Below are 14,929 nucleotides of genomic sequence, written 5' to 3' on the forward strand. Positions count from 1 at the left end.
ACTTACACCAATGGACAGATCATCCAAACAGAAAATTAATAAGGAAATGCAAGCTTTAAATGATACAATAGACCAGACATATTTAATTGATATTTACAGGACATTCCATCTGAAAACACCAGATTACACTTTCTTCTCAAGTGCACACAGAACCTTCTCCAGGATAGATCACATCTTGGGCCACAAATCAAGCCTCAGTAAATTTAAGAAAATTGGAATCATATCAAGCATCTTTTGTGACCACAATGCTATGAGATTAGAAATAAATTACAGGGAAATAAACGTAAAAAACACAAACACATGGAGGCTAAACAATACATTACTAAATAACCAAGAGATCACTGAAGAAATCAAAGAGGAAATCAAAAATTACCTAGAGGCAAATGACAACGAAAACACAAGTATCCAAAACCTATGGGATGCAGCAAAAGCAGTTCGAAGAGGGAAGTTTATAGCTATAAAAGCCTACCTCAAGAAACAAGAAAAATCTCAAATAAACAATCTAACCTTACACCTAAAGGAACTAGAGAAAGAAGAACCAACAAAACCCAAAGTTAGTAGGAGGAAAGAAATCATAAAAATCAGAGCAGAAATAAATGAAATAGAAACAAAGAAAACAATAGCAAAGATAAAGAAAACTAAAAGCTGTTTCTCTGAGAAGATAAACAAAATTGATAAACCTTTAGCCAAATTCATCAAGAAAAAAGAGGAAGAGGACTCAAATCAATAAAATTAGAAATGAAAAAGGAGAAGTTACAACAGACACTGCAGAAATACAAAGCATCATAAGAGACTACTACAAGCAACTCTATGCCAATAAAATGGACAACCTGGAAGAAATGGACATGGACTTCCCTGGTGGTGCAGTGGTTAAGAATCTGCCTGCCAATGCAGGGGACACAGGTTCAAGCCCTGGTCTGGGAAGATCCCACATGCCACGGAACAGCTAAGCCCGTGCGCCACAACTACTGAAGCCTGCACTCCACAGCTACTGAAGCCTGTGCGCCTAGAGCCTGAGCTCCGCAACAAGAGAAGCCACTGCAGTGAGAAGTGTGCGCACTGCAACGGAGAGTAGCCCCCCACTCACCGCAACTAGAGAAAGCCTGCGTGCAGCAATGAAGACCCAACTCAGCCAAAAAAAAAAAAAAAAAGAAAGAAATGGACAAATCCTTAGAAAGGTATAACCTTCCCAGACTGAACCAGGAAGAAGAGAAAATATGATCAGACCAATCACAAGTAATGAAACTGAAACTGTAATTGAAAATCTTCCAACAAACAAAAGTCCAGGACCAGATGGCTTCACAGGTGAATTCTATCAAACATTTAGAGAAGAGCTAATACCCATCCTTCTCAAACTCTTCCAAAAAACTGCAGAGGAAGGAACACTCCCAAACTCATTCTACGAGGCCACCATCACCCTGATACCAAAACCAACAAAGATACTACAAAAAAAGAAAACTACAGACCAATATCAGTGATGAATATAGATGCAAAAATCCTCAACAAAATACTAGCAAACAGAATCCAACAACATATTAAAAGGATCATACACCATGATCAAGTGGGATTTATCCCAGGGATGCAAGGATTCTTCAACATATGCAAATCAATCAATGTGATACACCATATTAACAAATTGAAGAATAAAATCAGATTATCATCTCAATAGATGCAGAAAAAGCTTTTGACAAAATTCAACACCTATTTATGGACAACTGATGGGAACATGCTGTATAGCACAGGGAAGTCACCTAGTGCACTGTGGTAACCTAAATGAGAGGGAAGTCCAAAAGGGAGAGGATATCTGTATGTGTATGGCTGATACATTTTGTTGTGCAGTGCAGGCTAACACAACATTGTAAAGCAACCATACTCCAAAAATTAACTAAAAATTAACTAAAAAAAAAAAAAGAAGATCCGGGGACTCTCAAGTCACCAGGCACAATGTGCACTGATGTATATGTACAGCTCTCCTGGCACCTGAAGGTACTCTCCTCCCAGGTGTCAGAGCAGCAAGACCACAGCTGCACAGTGAAGGGGAGATGTTTAGTCTGACGGTTTAGGCTCCCTGCCTCAGCCAGGCTGGAGAGCCCTGACCAAGGAGCACATGTGTGTCCCCTGCCTGGCTCAAGGTGGGAAGTGGCATGCATGATGCAAATCTCTGCTCTTCTCCTCCACACGTGTACCACGCCAGACCTGTGAATGCATAAAGTGCCTGTTCCGATGCTGACTGTCTTTGAAACTAACCATTAACTCTTCCACTGGCATTTCAAAGGAAGAAGTTGGTGTTCTGAGCTCATAGAGACTCCTGGAAGGTTCAGAAACTGGACATAAACAAAAGGAGGCCATGCACTAAAGTGTGTATGCACCTAATAATGTCTCTGTATCAGGCAAAATTAACAGAATTACAAGGAGAAATATACAATGGGTCTCCTGTCATTATAACGGGAACCTTACAGACCACTGAAGAATCAGGCTCACAGAATCAGTTGAGAAATCAGAAGATTTGAACAGAACAGTGAATAAATTTTGAACTAGCTGATACACAGAGTACCTTACACCTGACAAGTGGAGAATGCACATTCTTTTTAAGCATATTTGGAACCTTTATGAAAACTGACCACCTGAGAGGCATAAACCCTGAGATAAAAACTAACACACATTGAAACAAGCTCAAGTTTTTAACTTAAAAATATTTATTTTTATATTATAGCAATTCAACATTTAATACATTCCACAACACTTTGTATTTCATTTTGCTCATCATGATTTTATAACGTAAAGAAAATTTTAAATGTTTTCACAATGCCCTGATTAAATAACCCTGAGTCCCCTCCTTTTATCTTAGCAGGGGGTACAAGTGTTATCACTTTCTACTTATGCTCTCATGTTTAAACAGCTGGGGGTTCTGACTCCACAGTGATATCCTATTCTAGGATGAAGGGGGAGCTCCCCGAGAGAAAGTGTCCTACTCCAGCTCCACTCTTAGGCCACTGAGGCCTGAAATGGACTTTCAGGGAATATAGGTGCACGTCATGAACCAATTGTGCGACTGGCCCTTTCAGTCCCCGGTGACCCACCTCCTTGGATCATTGTAAAGAGCCACCACAAATTCCCATGGGCTGTCGCTGTGCTTTGCACAAAGCAGATGCCTATGAAATAACTGCTGCCGATGACAACAATGAATATTTCCCAGGAAGGCCAGTTTGAGAAACATGATTGAAGTAGATAAAGTTTAGTATATGGGAAAAAACATGGACTTTATTCTATCAGGAAACTGCAGCGCTTCATATTAGAACGCACAAAAGCCAGAAAAGCAGGATAGGCCATTAGGCAAGAAAACTCCAAGCATACAAGAGAAGAAGTTCTGCTTCTTTAAAGGGGTCTTTGGCTCCAACCTCTGAGATATGATGAATTGCTAAGTGCATAGGGCATAGGGATAAATGGAATGAGGACCTATCCTAACCAGAATAGATCCCTCTCTTCTAAAGAAAAGGCACTGTACAGCCTCGAATAAAAGTCATGGGCTATATTAAACATAAGTAATATATATCCTGGCTTGGGTTGGAGGAAGTTGGCAACAGTTGCAAACGGACATGCCGGACAAAGGGAAGAACTGAGGGAACTACTAGTTATTGAGCAACTACTGGGAATTCATGCTGCTCTCAGTACTTTCACCTACACTCTCAGTTTAACCCTTACAACCCTTATGAGGTGGGTATTTTCTCCATTTTACAGAGGAGGAAACAGAGTCTTAGAGAGGGGAAATAATGTGTTCAAGATCCCCAGCCAGCACATGGACCAGCTGGGTGCGGTTCAACCAACCCAGGTCTGGCTCTGCAGCTTCTTTTCTTTACATTACTCTACACTGACTCTCAGAGGAAAACAAGGAAAGCAGACCCCCTCATATTAGGAGAGCTGCCATGAGAGCAATGATCTACCCTTACCTCCCAGCCCCTGCCCCAGGGTGGTGTCAAAAGGCCTAGCCATGCCCACACATGAACCATGGGAGTCCACAGAGACCCAAGAGGGGCTGGCCAAAGTGCAAACAGCTCCCACATCATCTTGAGTCAGGAAAATAAATTATCACATAGGATCAGTTAATCAAAGACAAACTAAAATAGGAAAAGCAGTTTTATAAAATAAACACAGAAAAATTCACTGACCTGGACTAAATTAACTGACCCAGTAAAATAACTTAGAAGTTCACAAACTGAAATCCAGTCTCAAATGGGTGTACATTGGTGTGGGGGGAGGAGAGAGGCCTAGCGAGGAGGTCCTGATAAGACGAGGTGCCCTGTGACTATGCGCCCTCCACCCAAGCACAGCACAGCTGTGACGGTACTGGGGGCCAACGGAGTGTCGAACCTCCATTGGTAGGTGGAAGCCCCATCCCAATGCAAGCAAAGAGGTCATGCACCATTCCCCTTCTATCCTGGGAAGAAAAGAAGATGTCTAGAGCTGGGCATACAGTAAATTCAGTTCTATTCATGGTATCAGGTATGTCCAGACCAATCTAAAAATATTTAGATTCCTTGGGATTTTTCTATGTAGGCAATCATGTCACCTATGAAGACGGTTAGTTCTATTTCTTCCTTTCCCGTCTGTATCCTTTTTATTTCCTTTTCTTCTTACTGCACTGGCTAGGACTTTCAGGAGTGGTTTCTTGATCTTAGGGGGAGAGCAGTCTTTTACCATTAAGTATGATGTTTGCTGTAGGTTTTTTGTAGATGCCCTATATCAGATTGAAAAAGTCCCCTTCTAAGTTTGCTGAAAACTTTTATCATGAGTAGATGTTGAATTGTATCAAATGCTTTATCCATTGCCATGACCATGTAGTTTTTCTTCTTTAGACAGTTAATAGGGTAGATTACACTGATTGATTTTTGAATGTTGAACCAGCCTTCCATTCCCAGAATAAAGCCTACGTGGGCACCAAGTTTGGGAAGTTTAAGCCATTATTTTTTCAAACATTTCTTCTGTACCGCACTCCTCTCTTTCTGGGACTCCAATGACACAGATGGTAAACCTTCCAGTATTGTCCCATAAGTCACTGAGACTTCGTTCAGCTTCTTTAATCTTTTCTCTTCGTTGTTCAGATTGGATAGTTTCTATTGCTTTATTTTCGAGTTTACTGATTCTTTCCTCTGTCATCTCCATTTTGTGATTGAGCCCATGCAGCAGAGTTTTTTGGTTTTCCATTATCGTATCTTTTTTCTTGTATCTCCATTTGGTTTACATATACATATATGGTTCACGGGGTTATTTTTTTGGCTAACACATTCTATCTTTCCATTCATGTCAACAATGTTTACCCTTACTTTTGGGGGCATTTTTTTTTAACAGCTTACTTACTAGATTACCAGTTTGTTATGAAAGGATTCAACTCAGCAACAGCCAGATGGAAGAGGTGGGGAAAGGGGGCCAGGAGCTTTTTTATAAAAGCTACTTTAAAGTCTGTCAGATTATTACAACATCTGTGTCATCTCAGCATCGGCATCTATTTATTTATTTAATTTATTTATTGTTGGCTGTGTTGGGTCCTCATTGCCGCACACGGGCTTTCTCTAGTTATGGCGAGCAGGAGTTACTCTTCGTTGCGGTGCGCGGGCTTCTCATTGTGGTGGCTTCTCTCGTTGCAAAGCACAGGCTCTAGGTGCGTGGGCTTCAGTAGCTGTGGCACGTGAGCTCAGTAGTTGTGGCTTGCGGGCTCTAGAGTGCAGGCTCAGTAGTTGTGGTGCACGGGCTTAATTGTTCTATGGCATGTGGGATCTTCCCGGACCAGGGCTCGAACCCATGTCCCCTGCACTAGCAGGCGGATTCTTAACCACTGCACCACCAAGGAAGCCCTGACATCGGCATCCTCTGATTGCCTCTCCCAGGCAAGTTGCGATTTTCCAAGTTCTTCATGTGATAATTAATTTTAGATTGTATCCTCTATATTTTGAATATTATGTCATGAAACTTTAGGTCTTATTTAAATTCAGTGGAGAATGTTGATATTTTTGTTTTACCAGACAATCAGGCAGGTTGGATTTAGTTGGCAAGTTCTGACCAGCCTTCTTTTGAGTTGTGGTTTCAATGCCAGTTCCATTTTCAAAGCCTGTTCAGGTGTGTACCACGAAGTGTCCAGTCTGGGACTCAGGTGGTGGTCTCTCCCTTAGTTGTTCTCAAAGTCTTTGGTGTGTTGGTTAGAATCAGATGCACACATGCACAGCTCAGGGCTAGCCCAGAAGTTCATACACAACTTTATGGAGTCATTTTCCTGAGCTCCTTCCTTTCTGCTCTCCTTGTACTTTCCAGTTCATTGGTCCTCCCCTTTTTGGTTCTCCGGCCAGAAATCTGGGGTTTCAGTTACACTTTCTGCCACACATTTCCTGAACTGTACCCAACTCTGGGACCAAGCAGCAGGAAGGCAGAGAGAGAAAAAAGCAACTGGATTTCACCCCACCCCTTTGGGATTACAGAGAGGAAGATTTGATCAAAGAAGGTTTCCCTTCCTCAGTTTTAGGTGCTTGAAGGCCCCACTGCTGCTACTGGGCACTGCCACCACCACCACCGAGGGGACTGCCTGAGGACTAGGGCATGAGAAAACAGAGAAAAACAACCCTCGGGATTTCCCATCCCTGTCTGAGCCTTAGAGCCCCTTTCCCAACCAGACTCTAGCCATAACTAGAGGTCTTCTGGAATTCTCTCCATTTGTGCCCTTATGTCCACTCTGTTTGTGCCCGGATTTTGGGCTGTCTCGAGTCCAGGACATGGGATACCAGAGGAAAAATGAGAAATTCACTGTCAGGGTGGCAGCACTTCTAATTCTAGTTTTTCCCCCAATCTGTCTACTACTATTTATATTTCAGAGTCTTCAAATAGCTGCTAAATGCATTCTGTCCAGGCCTTTAGCTGCATTCAATGACAGTGATAGATTCTTACACATGTATCTTATACATATATCCTGGTATATATATAAGTATCTATTTATGCAGGGAATATACCTAGGGGAGGAAATGCCAGGTCATGGGTATGTATATATTCAAATTTAGCTAGACACTACCATAGTTTTTTCCCAAAGTGGTTGTAATCCGCTTACCCACTGACCAGTAGAGACCCAAAGTTTCCACCACATCACTTCCTCACCAACCCTGGAGTATCAAGCTTCTCAGGCTTTCCTATTTTGGTAGATGCGCAGTGGTATCTCACTGAAATGCTAATTTGCATTTCCCTAGGTAGTAATACAATCGAACACCTTTTCAGAGGGTTATTGGCCATTTGGATTCCTCTTTTGTGAAGTCCCTGTTGGGGCCTTTTGCCTTTTTCTATACTGGGTTATTTCTTTACTCACGTTGATTTTTCTAGTCCTTTATTCTGGAAGCAAGCCCTTTGTTGGCTATTTGTGTTATAGATGTCTTTTTTCACTCTCTTAATGGTACCTTTTCATTAACAGAAGTTCTACTTTAATGTAATAAAGTTGATCAGTTTTTTCCTATGTGAATGGATGCAACTTTGCGTCTACTTAAAAACTCTTTCTAAAGGCCCATTCTGTCTTAAAGCAACCTCTCCCATCTCAGCATTTCAATGCAGACACCTCAGGCATCAAAGTATGAGACAGCAAGATGACAAGGCAGACAGTGCAGGCTCCAGGGGTGGACAGATATGAGTGGCCCTGGACAGGGTACTTCAAGTCTTTGAGAATTAAGTTTCTTTATAAGTAAAGATGTACTATCCACCTTGCAAGATGTGTGTAAAGCACTTAGCATAGTGCTGGCACACAGTAGGCCCTCAGCAAACAGCGGCAGCTGCGATCATATTCTCTGATCATCCTTCCCCTTGTCCACATTGCTACAGTGGCCTGGAACCTCATTGCTGCTTTGTGAAACATCAATCTGTTGCAGTTAAGGACAGCAAAATGGGTTAATTGCCCTCAACAGGCCAGCAAAGTCTCCCTGTTACTCACAGGCGGCACCTAAGGTACGAGGACCACCGTCTTCAGCTAAAAATTAAGACCTGGTACATAGAGATGCTCTCCTCACGAGGTGAAGTCATTCTGGGGCTCCCACAGGGACACAATGGCAGCAAGCTGAAGAACCAAAGTATCTGCTCTTTCTGTTCACTGCCAACAGCACAGTGGTGTGGGGCAGGCAGACTGCCTCCGACAGGGGAAAGCTGAGCTCCACTGAGCCTGGGTGATTTGTGTCAAAGCAGCGGGTGCGCCGATTTGTGTGTCCTGCACTGTTGACACGGGGGAGAGCAGGAGTACGTCGGCACATGTGCACAGTACAGTGCCCGTCCTGGAGGAGGTGTGTATTTGAGTATACGGGGTGTGCATGTGAACACGCAACAGGGTGTATGTCCCTAGGAAGCTGTGATACTCTCACCAGCCTGGCATGCTGCTGGAGAGCCCTGATGGTTAGCTACTCCAGCGTGCCCAGAGCTTGGGGTCTCTCAACGCCCTCTGCCCCACTCTCTGAGACAGGATATGTGCACAGGAAACAGACACCTTTTCTGTGACGCTGGACCACCCTGAATAAGGAAGGAGCTGCAAACTCCTTGGTGCACAGTTCTAAAGCAACTGGAGAAGTCTTCTGGATGCTGTAGCCCACTGCTGCCTCCTAGACTGTGGGTCCCTAGAAATGCTTCTTGAGATTTTCCCACAATACTGAGATATTCCACTGCCCTCCCCAGACGCCCCCTCCCCCACCTCATTAGGCTCCACTTCAAAGGTGGCCAGCGCTGAATGCTGAAAGGATGATAGAAGGGAAGGGAGTGGTACCTGAGCCTAGTGTTTGTCCAGCGGAGTCAAAGGAAAGAACCACTGAATCTGCAACACAAGAGGACAAGTTCATTTCTTTCTCTTTCTTACAGTAAAAATAAAACAAAACAAAAACAGAAAAACAAGTTCCCACTGGCTTTGCCCAAACCCTCTCCCAAGGAAAAGTCAACTGGACTGGAACTCAGCTGCACAGACAGCCTCCATTGGTCCGTCTCACCCATCCACTGGGCCAGGAGGCCCTGCCGAGCCCAGCCCAAGCCTCGTGCCACTGGGAGGAACATCTCAGGGCAGAGATATGCCCCAAATTCTTCAGAGGCATTTCCTGCCAAATTAAGGGACACATTTACTTCTTTTTTCCTTCTCATAATGAAAATAAAATTAAAACAAAGCAAAAGAAAACTTCCCTCCTGCATCTGGTTGAAGGCACTAACATTTCCCTTTGACTTGTTTTCTTTTCCTATTCATATGCTCAATGTTTATTATTTCTTCCCCCCAAAGGCATAAAGTGACTTATAGGAATTTACAGTACACACTGGAATTTTAAAAATGAAGAAGTCAAAGGAAGGAAAAATATTATATAGTCAGGGGAATGTTAGTGCACAAAATGCATGCCATGAGGACCTAAACAAACGCTACAGGTAGAATCAAAGAGGCCTGAGCTCCCAAACAGCTGAAGAAAATGAGAAAATAAACAAGATTGAGTGCTCACAATACATACATTCATGCATTTATTCAACTGTTCAGTAAATATTTATTGGGCATCTACTATGTGCAAGATACTATACTATGTCTTTGCGATCCAGCTGAAAACAAAAAAAGCATGGTCTCTACGCTCACGGATCTGTCATCAGTCTAAGAGAAAAAAAGTTACCCAACAAGTTATTCAACTAAAAACTGATTAAGTAAAAAAAGAAAAGAGGGCTTCCCTGGTGGCGCAGTGGTTGAGAGTCCGCCTGCCGATGTAGGGGACACAGGTTCTCGTGCCCCGGTCCGGGAAGATCCCACATGCCGTGAAGAGGCTGGGCCCGTGAGCCATGGCCGCTGAGCCTGCGCGTCCGGAGCCTGTGCTCCGCAACGGGAGAGGCCACAACAGTGAGAGGCCCGCGTACCGCAAAAAAAAAAAAAAAAAGAAAAGAGTGCTGAGGAAGTTTCTATTAGGAGGAGACCTAGTTTTGGAAGGGGAGTGGGTGTTGGTTAGGGAAGTCTTCCCTAAAGAAGTGACACCTGAACTAAGAACGGAAGGATAAGTAAGGGTTAAACCCGACAAGAAGGAATGGGCATTCCAGGCAGAGAGGATGCTGTGTGTGGAGACCTGACGCAGGATGGGACAGGGCACCTCAGAGCAACCACAAGAGCAAAGCATACATAAAAGCAAATACCATACGGTGATTAGAAAGAAATTCCTCTTATGGGTCTTAATAAAGGGAGATCCTGCACGATGTTGAAGACTGTAACTTCTACAACATTTCTGTAATAAGTAATTGTGAATCTTTATGGCTGTTTCTTACAACAGGAGCAACACAAATGATGGCATAGGCCAACACACAGCTCAATAAAAGCAATTATAAGGGACACCAAGATAATCTAAGGCCCAAAAGAACTCCAGAGACCCCAGACTCCAAAGGGATCACATTCAAAAGGCTCACTCATGGGACTTCCCTGGTGGTCCAGTGGTAAAGAATCCGCCTTCCAATGCAGGGGATGTGGGTTCGATCCCTGGTTGGGGAACTAAGGTCCCACGTGCCGTGGGGCAACTAAGCCCGCACGCCACAACTACCGAGCCCACATGCTCTGGAGCCCATGCGCCACAGCTAGAAAGAGAAAACTCGCATGCCACAACTAGAGAGAAGCCAGCGCGGTGCAACGAAGAGCCCATGCACTACAACTAAAGATCCCGCGTGCCGCAACGAAGATCCCACGTGCCACAACTAAGACCCGATGCAGCCAAAAATAAGTAAGTAAAAATAAATAAAACCCATGTTACCTTTAAAAAAAAAAAGAAAAAGAAAAGGCTCACTCACTACAAAGGAATGCTAGCTGGCTGCATGAGGCCCAGCGTCTACACCACAGGCAGCATCCCACCTCAGCATGATCCTTCAGATCTCAGGCGTATGTCATTTTTTCTTATTGCACATGGAAATCTGACACAAGAGTTATCATAACTGTAAGTCATCCGTCTGCACTGCTAGACTATAAGCTCTATAAAGGCAGACACTATATCTGCTTTATTCACTGCTATGTTACCAGCATAACACCTGGCAGGCAATAACTGTTTGCTGAAAGACAGTGCCTCAAGAAATGGATGGACTTCAACTCCTTCAGGTAATCCTTCATAATCACTTTTTCTCATAATCAAGTGTTTATTAAGAACTGGGTAGCAGAGAGCTGCAGGATACAATTTTTTTTTTTTTTTTTTTTTTTTTTTGCGGTACGCGGGTCTCTCACCGCTGTGGCCTCTCCCGTTGAGGAACACAGGCTCCGGACGCGCAGGCTCAGTGGCCATGGCTCACGGGCCCAGCCGCTCCGCGGCATGTGGGATCTTCCCAGACCGGGGCACGAACCTGTGTCCCCTGCATTGGCAGGCGGACTCTCGACCACTGCGCCACCAGGGAAGCCCTGCAGGATACAATTTTTGGTGAGTATCCAGAGGCAGATATTCTGTACTGCCAGTTAAGGGCAGATCCATATGCTTTGAAACCTACCAAGTAAAAGGTAAGGCTGACTTTTTTTTTTCTTTCACAAAAATGTAGAAGCACAATTAGAACACTTGTCTAATCAGATAGGTGACCATCCTAACTTGTATGAGATACAATCAACATCTCTTGCAAATTCTACTTCTTTATCAATGTTTCCCACATCTGTTTCCTCTCAATGTTACTGTGCCCTTTCAGAAGAGAAGCCCCTATTTTTCTCTCTTTTTAAAAGAGCTTTATTGAGGTATAATTTACATACTATAAAATTCACTCATTTTAAGTGTACAATTCAATGATTTTTAGAAAATGTACAGAGTTGTTTAACCATCAACATATGCAGCTTTAGAACATTTCTATCACCCAGAAGATCCCAGGTGCCCAGTCATGCCCTGTTCCCACCTCCAGCCCCAGGCAACCACTGATTTACTTTCTGTCTCTGTAGATTTGCCTTTTGTGGACATCTGCCTATCCTTTTCTTGCTAGGACTGTTCTGATACGCCCCTTAACCACACGCCTACCTCCAGCTTAGCCCACTTCCATCATCCTTCATACTCTTGCATGGTTTTTCTAAAAAGTATACCTGACTACGTCTTTGCTCTTGATTAAAATGCTTCAGTGGCTTCCCGTAGCCTGTAAGATAAACTCCAAGCTCTGACCTTCAAGATCTTTACCATTTTGGCCTCATGCCTCATGCTCCAGATATGCCAAACAACTTCTATTTCTCCAAAGAGATATGTATCTTTGCGTCTTCAGACACCAAACATACTGTTTTCTCTGTCTGTTTGCATTAAAAACTCCCACTTTTCTATTAAGACCCAGGGCAATCATCCCCACTTCTTGAAGGCTTCTCTGATCAGTTCTGCCCCTTCTCTTTAGGCTGTCACTGCACTGCTATTATGGCATTTATTATACTGCATTATAATCCTTGTTTACTCGTCTTTTTCTCTCTTTAAACTGCAAGTTCCCTGAGGATAAGGATTGTCTGTTCATTTTGAGGCTTTGATGCCTAGGACAGTGACTGACACACAGAAGGTGGTCAATATGTTCACTAAACAAAGGAATAAACTAGTAAATGTCTTTGCTTTCTTTCAAAGGTGATGTTATCTGAGTGATATTTCACAAATTGGTGAGGGGAGAGATCCATCCTGCATAACAGATTCTCATTCAGGTCAACCTTGAAATGTCCTTATACCATGAAGCTTCAGATGTTCGAGCCTGGCCTCATCCTCGAAAGATAAAAGCATTCCCACAAAGCAGTGCAGGGGGAATAAGGAAAGGGCCCTAGGCGCTTTCTAGGTGAGAGATCACAGTCACCTGGATGAAGATTAGGAAAGCCTTTCTGAGGGGTTGACTGCCCAGATGAGCAACAATAAAAACAGCATCTCAAATTTTTATTACAGTTGACAAGTATTTTTCCAATTTCAATTTACTTTCTTTGTACTCACAAGCAGTCCTGAAATAATCTCCTTTAGAGTTTTCAATCTAAATGTAAAGAAAAAAGGCTACAAGTTAACTAAATGTGAACAACAGTTGTCTCTGGGTGAAAGAATTATAGATGATATTTATTCTCTGTATTTTTGAAAAATTTCCAGAGTGAACATGTAACTTGTATTTTCAGGAAAAAAAAAAAAAAAGTCAAAAAAGAACTCTCTAATCCAGCTCTAAGATTTTAACCTCTAACACACTGGTACCAATGCAAAAGGATGGAAGGTTCTTGATCTCCCTTCATTATTCACTGTACATGCTGAAAAGCTATTCAGCTTTTCCCTTTAGTTATACTGAGGTCATCGTTATACTTCATGACACTTAAATATACCTCAGCAACCTCAATTCCTAAATAGACTGGCTTTTAAAAAATTCGTTTCTTCTTCCTTCCTTCTCACAAGTATTATCAAGTGCCTATTATGTGCCAGGCCTGGTGCCAGATACTAGAGATATGGAGCTGAATAGGAGCTGGTCTTTGCCTTCCAGCCAAGGAAGCAGAGAGGTTAATAGGCACTTAAAATAAAGCGTGATAATGGTGAGCAAGGGGCAAGCACCAAACAGATGACAGTCTTACTGGAAAGGAAAAGTTGGAGTTTTTGTAAATATTATTTCCAGTGGTAGTGGAATGCTCCCAAGAGCATGTGCCTTTAAACTGCAGAAGATGCAAGTGAGAGGGTAGAAACTCCAGGAGGAAGTTAGGGACATATATCGTGTTTTGTGTAAGTTTGGACGGATGTTGCTTTGAGCATTTAAGGCAGAGATTTGAGAATCAGTTCAGCCCTTCATTTTTTGTGTTTATTCTAAAGGATGTAAGATCATTTGAGTTATAAACCACTTTGACAGCTAAAGGGAAAATTCAGTGTTCAACAAATTGAGAAGTTTGTTTTGCAAGAAACGGAGCAAGAATATCCAGACTTCTCCCTCTCAGGCTAAGAGATATGTCATTTTTATTTCAAACATCCTGGGTTCCAGCTGTTCCTGGTTCCCAGGCCAGAGGCGGCCATGTGGGGTTCTATACAAGTGACCAAACGGAATTACAGACCAAAGCACAACAGAGCATTGCTGCACGTGACTCTGTTCAGTGAGGAAACCTAGAATTTACTGGAAACCTCTTATTATGGTCAGATGTTTCCTGTGTCTGGTTTCTGAAGCAGATAAAAAGAATATAAAGAGAGGATGAAGAATGAGGCTTAGTCTTTCCAGTCATTGGAGAGGCTTCCAAAAGTCAAATTATGCAGTGAACAAGTTACATTTTGGCTACTACCTCTCATGGTACACATTCAACACACATATTCTGCTAGCCACCATGTGTAAGCCCTAGAGACGTAAGAATGAATGAAAAAAAATTATTCCCTGAAGTAGCTTGCAACCTAACAGGTAAAGTAAAAACACATATAAAACTAAGCATTCTACAGTTAACAATACTGTATTGTACACTTGAAATTTGCTAAGAGTAGATCTTAAATGTTCTTACCACACGCATACATGCAAAAAGGTAACTGTGAGGTGATAGATGTGCTAACTAACCTTATTGTGGTAATCATTTCACAATACATACGTTTGTCAAAGGATCACACTATACACCTTAAACTTACACATTATTATCTGTCAATTACACCTCAATAAAGCTGAGGGGGAAAGCTAAGTATAATATATGTATGGAAATAAGGGTAATGAGGGAGATACTTCATTGTTCATTAATTCAACATATTTATTAAGCAAGTACTATACACCAGACTTACGGATACAATAGTAAAGAAGAACGAGAATGCTCCTATTCTCAAGGAATTTATAGTTTAGTCAGGAAGACTGAAAAAAAGCAAGTAAACAAAAGAACAAAACTTCTGACAGTGATAAGTGGTTATGAAGAATATCCAATGATGTAATAGTGACCATGAGGGGAAGTACAGGCAATGCTAGATTGGGTGTTTTGGGAAGGCTTCTCTGAGGAGGTGACATATGGCTGAGACTGGGAGACAGGAGC

The 14,929-nt window shown here is 42.6% G+C and overlaps 1 protein-coding gene across 3 annotated transcripts in view; it reads right to left on the reverse strand.

Moving 5' to 3' along the window:
* Nucleotides 1-14,929, reverse strand: part of ST3GAL3 (ST3 beta-galactoside alpha-2,3-sialyltransferase 3) — a 236,808-nt gene that overhangs the window by 119,248 nt on the left and 102,631 nt on the right. For 2 of the 3 annotated variants that reach the window (XM_004266322.4, XM_033421903.2), the window contains exon 3: nt 8,768-8,815. The exons of the other annotated variant lie outside the window; for it this stretch is intronic. In XM_004266322.4, coding sequence (XP_004266370.1) covers nt 8,768-8,815 — 48 coding nt within the window. The remainder of the gene's footprint in view (nt 1-8,767; nt 8,816-14,929) is intronic. 3 annotated transcript variants of the gene reach the window in all.

This window comes from Orcinus orca, chromosome 1 (genome assembly GCF_937001465.1).
Source record: "Orcinus orca chromosome 1, mOrcOrc1.1, whole genome shotgun sequence".
NCBI classification, from domain to species: Eukaryota; Metazoa; Chordata; class Mammalia; order Artiodactyla; family Delphinidae; genus Orcinus; species Orcinus orca.